General features: G+C 35.7%; 1 protein-coding gene across 3 annotated transcripts in view; it reads right to left on the reverse strand.

The window, feature by feature from the left end:
• LOC114325820 (homeodomain-interacting protein kinase 2) overlaps positions 1–15,796 on the reverse strand; it is a 273,933-nt gene that overhangs the window by 66,186 nt on the left and 191,951 nt on the right. For all 3 annotated transcript variants that reach the window (XR_007697026.1, XM_028273951.2, XM_028273950.2), the window contains exons 7-10: positions 10,204–10,507; positions 6,986–7,096; positions 6,154–6,339; positions 3,404–3,661 (exon numbers count right to left, since the gene is read on the reverse strand). Coding sequence is in view for 2 of the 3 variants with exons in the window: in XM_028273951.2 (XP_028129752.1) it covers positions 3,404–3,661; positions 6,154–6,339; positions 6,986–7,096; positions 10,204–10,507 (859 nt within the window). In the remaining variant the exon portion in view is untranslated. The remainder of the gene's footprint in view (positions 1–3,403; positions 3,662–6,153; positions 6,340–6,985; positions 7,097–10,203; positions 10,508–15,796) is intronic.

Raw genomic sequence — 15,796 nt, forward strand, 5'->3', positions numbered from 1 at the left:
ATGTAGACCGTGCCATTTCAATTCTAGATCTAATCTCTTGAGCGTGGTCCCATTGTAAGTTGAGGGTAGTTCCGAGGTAACTGAATCTGTCGACTCTCTGGATCTCTTCGCTATCTGCCATTAGTGCCCCAGGATCTAAATTTACACGGCTGACAACCATGAATTTAGTTTTCTTAATATTAAGGTTCAGTCTGTATGTTACGCTCACAGTTCTCACACGGTCTAGTAAGGCCTGTAGATCATTTAGGCTGGTTGCTAGTAATACAGTGTCATCGGCGTAGCGGATATTATTGATATTTAGTTTTCTTAATATTAAGGTTCAGTCTGTATGTTACGCTCACAGTTCTCACATGATCTAAGGCCTGTAGATCATTTAGGCTGGTTGCTAGTAATACAGTGTCATCGGCGTAGCGGATATTATTGATGTATTCACCGTTCACTCGGATTCCCATCTCTAGGTTTGTGAGGGCTTCAGTTATGTTGCTTCAGTGCTTCAGTATTTAGATATGCTGCTCACCGAAAAAAAGGGCTGTTGTCGAAAAATTGCAGTCAACTCTACAAAAATGAATATATTTGGCTGAAATTTTTTTTTGAGAGTACCTTAAGTATAGAGATTGCAATTGCTGTATCCAGGATCCAGCAATCCAGCTGGATCCAGCGCTTTTTTACACGCTGGATCCAGCAAACCATGCTGTATCCAGCAGCGCGGATCCGCAAAAGTGTAAAATTTGAAATAAGTTACTTAGTGTCTTCTATAGCCTCTTTATTCAAAGCCATGAGTCGGCAACTTGCCATTCTATTGCGCTAACCAATAGTTCAGTATGCTAGAAAGTTTCTAGAGCCTAAAAGTCTGCACCGATATAGCGTTGATAGACATTGATCCTGCGATAATATTCTCTGCTGGCGAGTGGTCAATAATCAATGAATTGATCGCCACTCTTTAACCGATGAAACTGGCTGTAAGGCACATCAAAGAAACATGAAACGTAAATCATGTTTCATGGAAATAAAACACTGCTAAACAAATAGACGTCCGGCCATTTATGAAACTTTCCGAAAATAAAAATGTGCTATGAGCATGAATCACACTCATTTCATTGGTAGGCGGACTTCAAGATTTGTTTAGCCGTGTTTAATTTTCATCAAACGTGTTTTACGTTTCATGTTTCGTTGGTGTGCGGCTTGCCTAAAAGCTCTTTGCAGAAGAGAGTCCACTTCGACAACGGCCGACACAACAATGAAAATTGTCAAACTAAAGGTTGTAGACAAACTAAATAGCCAGTACTCTAGCCTTTCATCGGAAGCATTACGCAACAGAATCGCAGAACGGCGCCTCTCTGAAATTACAGGTACGTTAGTGTACTTACAAAATCCAAACAAGTATGACGAAGGACTAAACAATCCTGGTTATTTCCACACGCCGAAAAAGAATGCAATGCGACAAGAGATGAAAAATTTGAGTCGTATAAATAAACAAGTGATTATGGAACTAATGCAAGAGGACATAATGGAAGAAGATAGGCCAACTAATTCGGAGTCCGTGACTTTTAATTTGGAACAAGATCTTGAGATTGAATTGAAACAAAAAGGAGAAATATTTTATAATAAAAAAACTCGTCCTCTAAAAAATGTCAGTTTATGAGACAGAAGGAGTGAAAGGCGATCATTTGTCCACGGTCTACGACTATTTGATGACCTTAAAACCAACCAGCATAGAGGCCGAAAAGGCTTTCTCTGCAATAGGATATATGTGCAGTTCTGTGCGAAGTAGGTTAAACGATAGATAAAATATGTTTTTAAGTCTCACTTTTTATTATGTCTCACTTCCAAAAAACTAAATAATTCTTGTTTCTGTTGTTGAGAAATTTAGAATACAGACAAAAAAACATTAAAATCGTGTTTTTATTTTGATTCCACATTTTGCTGGATCCGCGCTGGATCCAGCTGGATTTAGAGCAATCTTGCAAAAATCCAGCTGGATTGAAAATGCTGCTGGATCCCTACTTAAGTACTAGGTATACTTTTACATGTACCAATTATAAATAAAAATAATTTTTAGTTTTCGAGATATAATTTTTTTTAAAAAGTCACTTTTTTTTAACCGCAAGACCTATGTAACCCCTTAAGGTGATACAGTAGCGATCAACAGGTAGCCAAAACGCGTTCCAAGATTGCGGCTATAATTTTGAATATTTTTTCGAGATATTTGGCACACGTATTCGTAATATAATAAAGAATGGCGGTACAGATCCCGATTTGAAAAATATATTAATATGTGGAAATTACTCTGTAATTAAATACAATATTAAAAAAACGAGCCTGTACCGCCATTAAGAAGAACAAAAAAATACACTTTCTTCAAATAAACTTTTTTATCCGATGCCTAGATTTTGTGTCATTTTGGAACTACTAATGAAATAAAAAATTTTAGTAGTTCCAAAATGACACAAAATCTAGGCATCGGATAAAAAAGTTTATTTGAAGAAAGTGTATTTTTTTGTTCTTCTTAATGGCGGTACAGGCTCGTTTTTTTAATATTGTATTTAATTACAGAGTAATTTCCACATATTAATATATTTTTCAAATTGGGCTCTGTACCGCCATTCTTTATTATATTACGAATAAGTATGCCAAATATCTCGAAAAAATATTCAAAATTACAGCCGCAATCTTGGAACGCGTTTTAGCTACCTGTTGATCGCTACTGTTTCCTCTTAAGGGAAATTACCGCGAACGCACTAGTTCCACTTTTGAGACGCAAAAACAGCGACATCTCTCGTAAAACGAGGTAGACAAAAAGCCCTAGATACAAAGTTTACTACATTTAGGGCCGGTTGTTCGAACTCTAATAAACAATGATCACTATCAAATATTTAATTACTGTCACAACTGTCAATGTCAACTTTGATTTAGTTGCTGAAAACATACTTATTGATTACAATTATAAAATTAGTTAATCAATTATGTTAATAATTGTTATTTTAATTGATTAACTAATCTCATAATTATAATCAATTATGTTTTCAGCAACCCAACCAAAGTTGACATTGACAGTTGTGACAGTAATTAAATATTTGATAGTGATCATTGTTGATTAGCGTTCGAACAATTAAACAATTAAAATAATTGAAATAAAAATAATAAACAATATTTTAAATCTAAGACTTTTCGTTAAGAAACTGCTTTCTGGCTGCATCCTAAATCCCCGGCTTTTACAATTTATAAGCACAGAGACGACGAATATAGAAGAAAGCAGATAAAGAACACGGTCACTTATCTACTCTCGTTTCGTCTGGGAACTGACGAAACTCTCTTCAACTTACGCAGACATTGTCAAAATCTGTGTGAGTTGAATTTAAACCTATGAAATAACCATATTTATCTATTTATCAGATCTACTTACAGTTAATAACATTTGTCTTCCACTAGGCTCAACCACACTAACAGGTACATACTGTTGTTGACCGGGTTGACTCAAAATCGGCGGTGGTATCTGCAGTTGTTGTTGCTGAACGACAGTCACATGTTTCGCTGGAGATCCTCCCATTCCTTGGTAACCAGCAGGACAAAGAATACTCGACACGAGTTGGTGTTGGAAGGGATCTGCTCGGCTACTTGTAGCATATTGTCTGCCCACGGTCCTGCCGTTGTATATTTGATACTGAAAATTGAAATTATTAGATTGTTTAGAATTAGTTGATACAAGGAAGACACTTAAGGGGCTATCCTAGTGTAAAAGTATGAAATTCATATACTTTTTTTTGGGAATTTCTAAAATAAAAATTACTGTATAATACCAATTGTTTTGAAAATTTGCATCAGCATTTATTATAAATAGAAGTACATGTAAAATAATTTTCATTAAAAAGTATTGAAAATTAAAACGATTTATGCGCCATCTACTGGCACCGTGAAAATAAAAACATAGCTCCACTGCTGCAGTTATTGAGACTAACAGAGATTCTGAAACATAAAATTTCAAAGTGATTATTGAAATATAAGTTATTTCCTATACCACCAACTAAGATTTTTGAAAAATATTAAAATTTGGAAAAATGACGAAGTGTTAAAAAACTTTTTAAAATTAGCTAAAACATTTTCAGTTTCAAAAATCGCCAAATTGACATTTTTTATCAAAAAACCCCTAGTTGATGGTATAGAAAATAACTTATATTTCAATAATAACTTTGAAATTTTATGTATCAGGATCTCTATTAGTCCCAATCACTCCAGCAGTGGAGCTATGTTTTTATTTTCACAATGCCAGTAGCCGGCGCATAAATCGTTTAATTTTCAATATTTTTTTATGAAAATTTTTTTACATGTACTTATTTTTATAATACTCATGCGAATTTTCAAAAAAATTGGTACAGCACTTTTTGTTTTAGAAATTCCCAAAAAAGTATATGAATTTCGTACTTTTACACTAGGATAGCTCCTTAACTCGTTCGCTGCCGTCTCGGTCAATGTGAACGAGAAAGTAGCTTTCACACAGGCCAGTGCGGTCAATATGACCGAGAATTTTTTTTCATTTTCATGCCAGAGACACGTTTCCACGAATTACTTAATATGGCTGACGTAAATTTTAAAATTTCTGTCATAAGACTTTATTATCCGTGGAAATCTACCTCTGCGCAGCTTGGTCCATCCATTTTTTCCCATCTGGAATATACCGCTTGGCCTGAACGTAAAAAACCATACAAAACACTCTGGCAGTGAACGCGTTAAGTATAGAATCACAAAGGTCTAGTTTTCTAAAATACATTATAATATGCATGTTCCAAAGAACTAAAGAGAAAAAGTATCGGCTAATGACAAAATTTCAGACGAATCGAACTCGTAGTTTTGATTTGATCGCGTTTGGAAACGGGAGTGTCTGCGGATTTTAGAAAAATATAAAAAGGGCAATATCGGTGGGTGATTCGAGTTTTTGGAAGATAAATCGCGCAGCGAAATCAAAGAGAGATTGGATGCTGTGTACGGTAACTCTTCTCCTTCGATGGCAACTGTCAAAAATTGGTTTAACAAGATTTAACGAGTTTAACGTGTTATCGGTTTTTGATGAGCCCCGCCTAGGTGCCTCGAAAATGACTACCATGTAGGATAACGTGACAAAAATCCACGATCTCGTAATAGCAGACTGGCGAATCAAAAGACCACATGTGTCATATCCTGCCATGAAATTTTGGTCATGAGAAAGCTGTCAGCGCGATGGGTACCGCGTTTGCACACTCCGGACAACAAGCGCAATCGTGAGCAGAGGCGGATTTAAAGATTTGACCCCCCCGCCATTTTTTACTTTTTTACCAAAATTTGCCGTCCCGGGCTATAGTCCAATCACATTCTGCCCATATGTACATCCAGCCCTGATCGTGAGACCACTTTAGAGCAGTGTTTGATGCTATTTAAGCTTAATTCGAAGGAATTTCTACGTCGTTTTGTAACCACTGTTACATACCAGAGACCAAGGAACAGTCGAAACAGTGGACGGCACCCGGCGATTGTACTTCGAAGAAGGCAAAGACTGTCCTATCGGCCAGAAAGGTGATAGCCACCATTTTCTGGGATTCTGGTTTACATCGACTACCTGAAGAAGGGCAAAATAGTCACAGGTCTTTACCCGGCCAAATTATTGGGCCGATTCGACGCCGAATTACAGAAAAAACGACCCCATATGGTGAAGAAAAAAGTGCTCTTTCACCATGATAACGCACCGGCTTACACCTTCACCTTCGCCGTCGCCAAATTGGGGGACACATTGAGGAACTGTTGCTCCATCCAACGTATTCACCAGATTTGGCTCCGTGCGACTTATTTTTGTTCCCAAACTTGAAAAATGCACTCGCCGGGCAGAAAATTTAAGTAGAATGAGCAGGGCATCACCGCCATGGAAGCCGACTTTCGAGAAATTGTATTTTTAAGATGAGTTAAAAGTGTTTCGAGCTAAAAGGAGACTATGTTAACAAATAAATCGCTACTTTTCCAAAATTTTCGTGTTTCTTTTGTAGACTACGTAGTTATCGGACCACAGTAGTAGTTTGGTCAATGTCTTCCTAAAGAGTCTTATGATGAAGTTCTGGAAAATATTTTAATTGATGAAGAGACTATCGAAATTTTAATTTCTGATCTTACTATGAACTAAAACCTACTCACCAAATTGTCGTATCCCGACCGATCTCGAACAAGTCTTTGAACTTGATTGGTCAGCTGATTGTTAATGGTGAACGTTACGTTGCCGTTAGAACTTGGAACGAAATTGGCTACCAATGACGGTGCCTGTTGTGTCGGTTGATGATGAGAAGCGGAAGTCGTATTGTTGAAATCGTTTCGTCGGCAAACCTAAAACGATTTATCTATAAATGATACATTCGCTTTATGCTTATTAATAGGTTAACTTATAAAATATACACTAGAAATTCACATTTAGATAGAGAATATAATGAAGATCCTGTAATCCTGTTCTTGCGTCGTGATTGCCATCGATTTTTCCTTCCATTATAAGTTTGTAATTCCCATAAGGCACCAACTTCATTTTCTTGAAAAATTTTTGCACTGAGCAATGCTACATTGGGAGTATTGTCATGCAAGTACTCAATAGTAACTTAATTCAATTTAACACGTCCATTTTTCCAAATATATATTCCGTTTATAGACTCCGTTTATAGATTCCGTTTAAAGACTTCTCTTTCACTTTAAAAAGAAAGCCTTTCAGACGAAGTTTTAAGGTTTTAATAACCTATTTTGTATTTTGTTTGATTGGTAGTTTATTACATTGATAGTATACCTATTGATAATATTCAACATTACGTTGTGATATGTCCGTCCTGTCTTAATATTGTCACAATTTGGCAACATTTGCATAATTATTGTTTGAAAAGTTTTAGCGTCCTTTTATCAAGAACTAAATGCTACTTTCCAACTCCCATTTTTATCGAGTAAGTTATTGTACATTAAGTAAGTTTTTGTAAAATAATTAGTTACTTACCTCCATCATTTGTACACTAGCTTTCACATTATTACAATGTGCGTAGTCTACTAAGTGGGCCAATCTGACAAATGCGTGGTTTAATGCTTCTCCGGGAGTTGTCCTTCTCTCCTAGAATAAAAAGGATACATTATGTAAAAAGATATGTAAATAAAAGACAAAAGAAAATTTTTATTGGAAATATATTTCAATATTCCAATGCTCAATTGGAAGCATATAACCTACTGTCATACTACTATATTGTACAAGAGTATGGCTCCACTAAGCCGAACGAATAGTGGACTAATAGCCGCAGTGCGGCTTCCTGACTAATAAATCAACAATGGATCAAATCTTTACAGAAAGCATTCTTGAAAAAACTCTACAGTTCGAAGTCGACACCCATCACATATTCGTGACTTTCAAAGCCGCATACGACTCAGTAGTTGATATAAACTTCTCCTAGCTATGGTGCAATTCCAAATACCGCTTCATCTTATTCAACTAACTGAACTTACACTCATAGGAGCAGCAAGCATGATCAGAATACAGAACAATCTTTCAAGACTCCATTGCAAAAATGGTCTAAGACAGGATGATGGACTATCGTGTCTTTTATTTAAGCTTGATCTAGAAAAGATATTCGACGGTCTAGAAAAGGCAATTAAAGCAAATGGCACTATCTTTAACAAATCTGTGCAAATTGTTGGATAAGCAGATGACCATAGATAGGTCCACAGAGTCTCTGACCGATGCATTCCGGTTGTTAATGGCGTCTGCACAGAGAACGGTACTAAATAATATAAATACCCAAAAGACCAAATATATGTGTTGTACTCGGTCAAGCAACCAGACACCTAGAAGAATAATAATGTGATGTTATAGCCGTCCGCTATAACTTTTCCCATGCGGTACGATTCATTTTCAATCAAATTAAGTCAAAACATAAATTGAAACGAACGTCGATGTGTATATACATTTTATATATTGTATACTATACAGTGATGAGCGTGCTAATAACCGGCAAAATAGCGCAAAAGATGGAAACCATATTAAATTATGAGATAAAAAGAAATAAAACTAGTAGAGTTCTTCAATTTAGCGATAGTAACATATAAAATTGACATTATATTGATTGTTTCCCACCTTTAGATGTATCAGAGGCGTATGTCAACTAAAACTGTCACTGTGACAGTGGTATTTCTCAAATTCGTTCGATACGCGTAAAGGTGGGAAACAATCAATATAATGTCAATCTATAAGTTACTATCGCTAAATTTAACACCTCCACTAGGTTCATCTCTTTTTATCTGACAACTTAATTATGTTTTCCATCTTTTGCGTTATTTTGCCGGTTATTAGTGCGCTCATCACTGTATACTACACACATCGGCGTAAATTCACTTTCTGTTTTGACTTAATTTGATTGAAAATGAATCGTACTGCATGGGAAAAGTTATAGCGGACGGACTATACCTAGGCTCGCTGTTGACTAAACAAGGTCAGTGAAGAAATTAAAAGAAGAATAGTCCTTGCCAGTAAATGCGTACTACCGTACAATGCACTTCATGCCTTGAACTAGGTTATCGCGCTGAACTAGAGTTGAACTCCGAATGAGCAAGCGGACCTAAGGATTTCCACAGTTTTCATTGTATTCCTTCACTCAAACGTTCTCTCCAGTTCTTTGTTTTGCCAGTCCCCGTCCTGCAGATTTCTTCTTTCAATTGCTCTTTCCTTCATCATATCTGGCTCTGCTTAAACGTTTCGACCGAAAACTTCTAAGAATAATATAATAGAAGAATAAAAGAGCAAGGCTTGTGGCGCAGGCGTTGCAACTCTGACTTGTATAGAACTTTCGGGGAACCTGACGTTGTAAAATTCATCAAGGTAGCACGCCTAGATGGATAAGACATATTCGGGTAATCAGGTGAGAGGAAGATGCAACAGTCAAGACGAAGAGGGCCGTTTGGACAACGAGCCAAAGCCAGAGGTATAAAATTGTAAAATCAATAACAAGAAGTTGACTTTTGATACTAATAATTGAAGACCTAAGTGGAAGAAGGGGGTATGTTACAAAGCCTACCTTTTGAGATATGGGCAGTTACAAGTTTTTATTCCTCTACTTTTATCATGAAAATATTGTTTGTTACTTGGCTTTATTTATATTGCTATAAGGATTCCTTTACATATAATGCTGATAATTTGTTTTTATTTTTAGTATTTTTTTCTAAAAAAAAATAAAAACTATACACCGCCTTCTTCCATTAATTTTAGTTTGTATAACTATCGTTTATCTGAATAGATGAAGGGGGTATGGTGCATGAAATAATACTCCATAATCAGTTTTACAAAAATTTATGTAATTGAATAAAAAATAATCTTCTTCTTCATGTACCGTGCTCGATTATCGAGCGTTGAGTATTTTATTGATGGCAGTTCGGAAAAGGGATGCAGAGGATCTGTTAAACCATTCTCACAGGTTTCTAAGACATGACAGCCTTCTTCGACCTGAACCTTGTTCTTCCATCTACCTTGCCTTGTATTATTAACTGGAGTATATTATACAGAGTGAGTTTTATGTATGGAAAGCCTCAATTATCTCGGAAACGGCTTGCACGATTTTTTATGGATTTTTGTGAATAAGGGTTTTCTAACGCGGACGATATTATAGTGGTAATTACATTGTTGTCAGATCTTCTGTTTTTCTGGAAATCTAATGAACTTTCTTATTTCAAATGGAACACCCTGTATATTTTTTTGCGTTTTGAAGTCCTTAAGAAATGCTGGTTATTTTTCATGTTATATTCCCTATACCTAAAAACCATAATTTCGGAGATATTGCTATAATTATTAAAAAAAAATTTAAACAAATTATAAAAATCAATTTTTTTCAAGGAAATGGCAGGAGATCGGAAGGCGTGGAAGAAATGGGTAAAAGATGGATAGGTGATACCAAAGTCCGACGCTCTTATAGGGCATAAGGACAACGAGAAGAAGACGAAGACATACCACCTTCATCCACTAGAATATCTCTTATTGAGCTTTTTAGGGGTACAGCATAAGTGTCATATGATAGTGAAGTTACATACCACCTTCATTCACTAGAAAACTCAAAATTTTAAAAATGTGACATAGCCCCTTCTTCCACTTAGGTCTTCAATGATTACTTCTTTCATTAAATAAAAACTTTCGATAATCATTCATTGGATTATGTATGCAATCATACGAAATATTCTTACCTGGTCCATGGTCAACATTCTTTTCAGCAAGTCTATGAACTCTTTCCTGTCAACTTTTTCGGCTAACAATTGGCCACCTTCGAGATCAGTTGGTACATTAACTTGTCCTATATCATCTAAGCAATTGAAGATGTACTTTCTGGCCTCTTTGGACTTGATCCCAGTTTCGGCTTCATGTTCTTCTGGTGTTTTGAGCCTCCAGAAAGGGTATGTGCTGTCCATGTCTCTGTAGAAAAATTTGGTCGTTTTCGATGCGTTATTCAGCATATGCTCGGTGGGTAAACCTTGGGTTTGGCTGATGTATCTGCAAAAAATAATAATAAATAAATATTTGTTACATAGGTTGTGAAAGTATGGTCTAATATCATCATGGAATTAAAATTTATCTTTACCAAAAAATCAAATGATTCGAAGAATTTTTCGAAAATGTAAAACTATTTAAAATATTCTTAATTCTGTAATACAGTCAAACCCGCTTATAAGAATACCTCTTAAAGGAATATCCCGGTTTAAGGAATAGAAATTTAAGGTCCCGAAACGTTTCTACTAGCGACCAATGATCGGTTATTAGAATATCCCGGTTATAGGAATACTTTCGATTGGCACAAAAGCTATTCCAATAAGCGGGTTCGACTGTATATTTAACTCCATCTTTCACTGCAACACTGTCTACAGTGTAAATATACAAAGGTCAAGAGTGTGTTCTCAAACTAGGCCGAGGCAACATCCTGTTGCTCCTCAAAAATTCCGCCAAAGAAGTTTACGCCACTCAAAGGAGTAAGCACGGTCAACAAGCAACATCCGTTGCACCTCTGCTGTTGCCGTACTCCAGTCAAAAGTGTAAATGTCCGTCATGGATAAAGAGCAAATCAAGACTTTGGACAAACATCTCTGTTTGGCAATTTTTTCACTTCCCTGTACCCACTGTACCTTCAATCCACCTGCTCTCTACAATATGGCAAAGATTGTGCATTGTTGGTATACAAGCAATCAATAGGGAAGTTGTTAGTAGCGCTAGTTCAGAAGTTTGCATCGCTTTTGGTAGCTGAACCCAACCAACGTTGCCACGTCCTCCTCAGACCACTATAGCCAGGATCTGCGTGCCAGTGAAGTTTTGATAGACAAATAGTGCACAGGCATTTTGAAAGACTCATTACACTCGTAGGTACTTTTGTAGTTATAGTATTTTGTTTCTTTTGATGATTTAATGTTGGATATATTTGATTGCATGTTGTTTTCTCTTTATCTCCTAGTAGTGCTTTATTTTGTATTTTCTCTACAATAAGTTGTTACAATTGTACAAAGTACCCTTTGTAATAGCTTTTTGAACCAGCAGTTTTAAACATCCCTATATTACAGGCTCATATTTTGCAACCTATGTTTATACATACAGAGAGGTCTGCAATTTGGAATAAATTCAATATCTCAAATACTAATTGTTTTTTTGAAAAATGCTCAGACCCGTCGATTAGTATTTCAAATTGTCCTTTTTGACGTACAATAATAATGTATACAGGGTGTCCCAATTTAGAGATATGACGTCATCGTTGATTTTCTTAAATGGCAACACTGTCGTTTTGATAGCTATTTTGATAGGGTGTATAAAGTTATACACAACTGCAAAATATTAAATTTTTATTCCCTAACATTTACAAGCTAATAGAAAATAACAAAGTTATGTCTGTAATTTGGAAAAAATTCAATAATTATAATACTAATTGTTTTTTTGAAAAATGCTCAGACCTGTCGATTAGTATTTTAAATTGTCATTTTTGACATATAATAATAATGTATACAGGGTGTCCCAATTTAGAGATATGACGTCATCGTTGATTCTCTTAAATGGCAACACTGTCATTTTGATAGCTATTTTGATAGGGTGTGTAAAGTTATACACAACTGCAAAATTTCAAATTTTGATTCCCTACCATTTACAAGATAATAAAAAATAACAAAGGTATGAAAAAGAAGTAATCAAATAATGATTGAATTTAATTTTTTCAAATAAGCAAATGCTCATAACGTTGACCATTGACAATTTGACAATAATTGAGGGCAACATTATGAGTATTTGCTTAATTAAAATAATTAAATTCAATATTACTTGTTTTTCATAACTTTGTTATTTTTTATTACCTTGTAAATGGTAGGGAATAAAAATTTGAAATTTTGCATTTGTGTATAACTTTACACATCCTATCAAAATAGCTATCAAAATGACAGTGTTGCCATTTAAGAAAATCAACGATGACGTCGTATCTCTAAATTGGGACACCCTGTATACATTATTATTGTATGTTAAAAATGACAATTTGAAATACTAATCGACAGGTCTGAGCATTTTTCAAAAAAACACAATTATTATTTTAATTATTGAATTTATTCCAAATTACAGACATAACTTTGTTATTTTCTATTAACTTGTAAATGGTAGAGAATAAAAATTTGATATTTTCCAGTTGTGTATAACTTTACACACCCTATCAAAATAGCTATCAAAATGACAGTGTTGCCATTTAAGAAAATCAACGATGACGTCATATCTCTAAATTGGGACACCCTGTATACATTATTATTGTATGTCAAAAAGGACAATTTGAAATACTAATTGACTGGTCTGAGCATTTTTCAAAAAAAAAAACAATTAGTATTTGAGATATTGAATTTATTCCAAATTACAGACTCTCTGTATATATCTCTCTTTTAGAACGATCTTCATGCTCATTCTATTGTTGTAGATATTAATTTTATCTCAACAAGCCCTTTCGAAGCATAATTTTGAGAAGCAACAGAGGTGTCCTGACTTCTTGTTGCTTCGTATTTCCAGATGAAGTTTTCCTCCACCTTTTCGAAGAAATTCCACCTAAATTATGTTTGAGCCAACAAGAACTTTATGAATTTTAGAGATAAAATTGCTGTGATAATTCTTGAAGTCGGTCACATAATTCACAAAGTAAAATAACGTGAATGTGCTCGATAGAGCTGGAAGTTTTCCAGGTTGAACTCATACGGAAAATTAGTTTATCATTTCAAAAAGATTTGAGTAAGTGGATTTCCAACTGAAAAGAAAACGTATGTTAAAATGCTTCCAAATAATTGGATGTTCAATATAGAATAATATGGAACAATATTTTGTTCTATAATGGATGATATATGATAACAAAACAAAGAGTTTTGAAAAGGAGAATATATTTCTCTATTATTATTCATGATGTAAATTTCGTTTTTCCTGAATTAATTTTCACAGAAATGTTACCTCTACCTTCATATACACGTTAAATCTAATTTATGCTGTTCCACCATCGAGCTCTACCTGGAAATATTCGCCTTTCCAGGTAGAGCCAGAAAATGCGCCAAAATCTGCGGTTACATCTGGAAATGCATTGCACCGTTACTCTAATTCTCGACACTCTCTTTTCTCGTAATTTGGCACTTGTCCAACTGCCCGTTTCATAAACTTCGATTTTATCTCGAATGTTCGCCAAACAAATTATACAATTCAATTCAGATAACGCGGAATTCCCATTTGATATTTCGAATAGGATCGACTCCATAGAGAAATGTTGCATGTGTGAACGAGATAATGACACGGATAATTCGTAAGGTGGTGATTTGAAAAAGATCTCATGTGTGAGTAATAAACGTGACTTTTAGGGATTAAAGCTTGGAATATTGGAATTTTTGGCCTTTTTTCTGAATTTAAATAAAAGAGAATAGTTTTTAACATTATATAAATACAGTATTCACCAAAATAAACAGTACCAAAAGTGAAAATTGTATTTTTTTAAATTTATATAATTTACAAGTTCAAAATGATTACCATTGTGGCGCAGACAAGCTTCATAAATCCGCGTATCCACTTCGCGAGGCTGCCGCGCGCGGCCTTGCTCGCGCGGCAAACTTGGCATTTGCCTCGCGCGGTGCACCCTCATGATTTTATTTTAAATCAACTTGTGACGCGCACGGCATCGGCACCTCGAGCCATCTCAAACAATCGTACAAGTAGCACCGTAGTTAATTTACCGACAGTAAACTTCATTCGTCCACACTTTGCGCGGCAACGACAACGAACATGTCTGCAATGATTTTGCAGATTATCCAACATATTGATAAATAGTGGTTGTTGCAGTTGTTGAAAATAGGTTATTATATCTGCTGGCGGTATTTCTGACAAATACTGATTCCTCCAGCATGTCCCAAATGTACGCATCACGAGTTGTCAGAACAGAACAGTACTCGAAGTTTATTCTGAGAAATTATTCTGGTTTTAAACTGTTCGTGAAGTAAGGCTAGAGAGTGTAAAGCTGTATGGCTCGTTGCGCCATCCTGTTGAAACCAATGCCTGTGCGTCTGCAGATTTCGGTGCGGCAAAAATTTTGTAAATCTCTAACAAAATGTATATACTCTCTAATATGTGTTCTCTCTGTAACGCTCTTAGTTAACAGTAACTGGATGCTTGTTCTTGTTCTCATCTTCAAACAAAATAAGAACAGTAATCCCATCCTCAGACACAGCAAACCAAAAATGGAGTGGAGTTCATCGTGGAGTGGTTTCTCTACAATCACATCTGGGCGTTCAAATTCAAGAAATCGACGTGATATAACCGTTAATGTGAATAGGACTGTCATCAAACAAACATGGTTTTCGGAATTAATGGGAGATTTATTTCAAAAGTCAAACTGCTTCTTCTTCTTAACGTGCCCTATCAAGTCCCCTTGACGTTGGCGATTAACATGGCGAAACTGTCTCTGTCTCGAGCTATTCTAAATAGTTGTTCTGCTTTCTTTATTCCTGTCCACTCCCGGATATTCTTCAACCAAGAGGCCTGCTTTCTACCAATTCCTCTGCGTCCTTCGACTTTACCCATCATAATAAGTTGAAGAATATTATACCGGTCTCCCCTTACTACGTGTCCAAAATAGGCCATCTTTCTATATTTGATGTTATCAAGCAGCTCGCGGGTAGCATTTGCTCTCTTAAGGACTGCCACATTTGTCAGCATAGCCGTCCATGGTATTTTCAGAATACGTCTGTGCAGCCACATTTCAAAGGCCTCCAAACGGTTAATGGTGGATATTTTTAATGTCCATGCTTCGACACCATACCAGAGAACCTGCTGCCTGAGAAACTGCTTACCAGAGAATTTAAACCTCAAACGTGGACTGTGATGGATAAGAAAGGTAATCTAAAGACCCATACTAACGAAATATTGGAAACGTGGCGAAACTATAGTAGCGATTTATATAGAAATAAAAGACAACAGCATAAAATCTATGGCTCTCTGACTTGTCATAGAAACGTTATGTCTTGCTCTCTGAAGTAACAGATGCAATTAAATCGCTGCAGTCTGGCTGATAAAGAATTACATTTTATGTATTTTATCTGTGATGACGTATCCATAGCTAACGATGGCAACTGCGAAACAGAAGTTCGGAGACGCATAGGTATGACAAAAAATGCGATGAGTCGCCTAACTAAAGTTTGAAAAGACAGATCTAGCTCTCAAAAAATTAAGATGAGAATTCTACAGTTCTTTGGTGACGAGATCGAATTTAGAGAGATTAATTGCTTCTGGAAACCTTACGGGGAGAAG

This window comes from Diabrotica virgifera, chromosome 3 (genome assembly GCF_917563875.1).
Source record: "Diabrotica virgifera virgifera chromosome 3, PGI_DIABVI_V3a".
NCBI classification, from domain to species: domain Eukaryota; kingdom Metazoa; phylum Arthropoda; class Insecta; order Coleoptera; family Chrysomelidae; genus Diabrotica; species Diabrotica virgifera.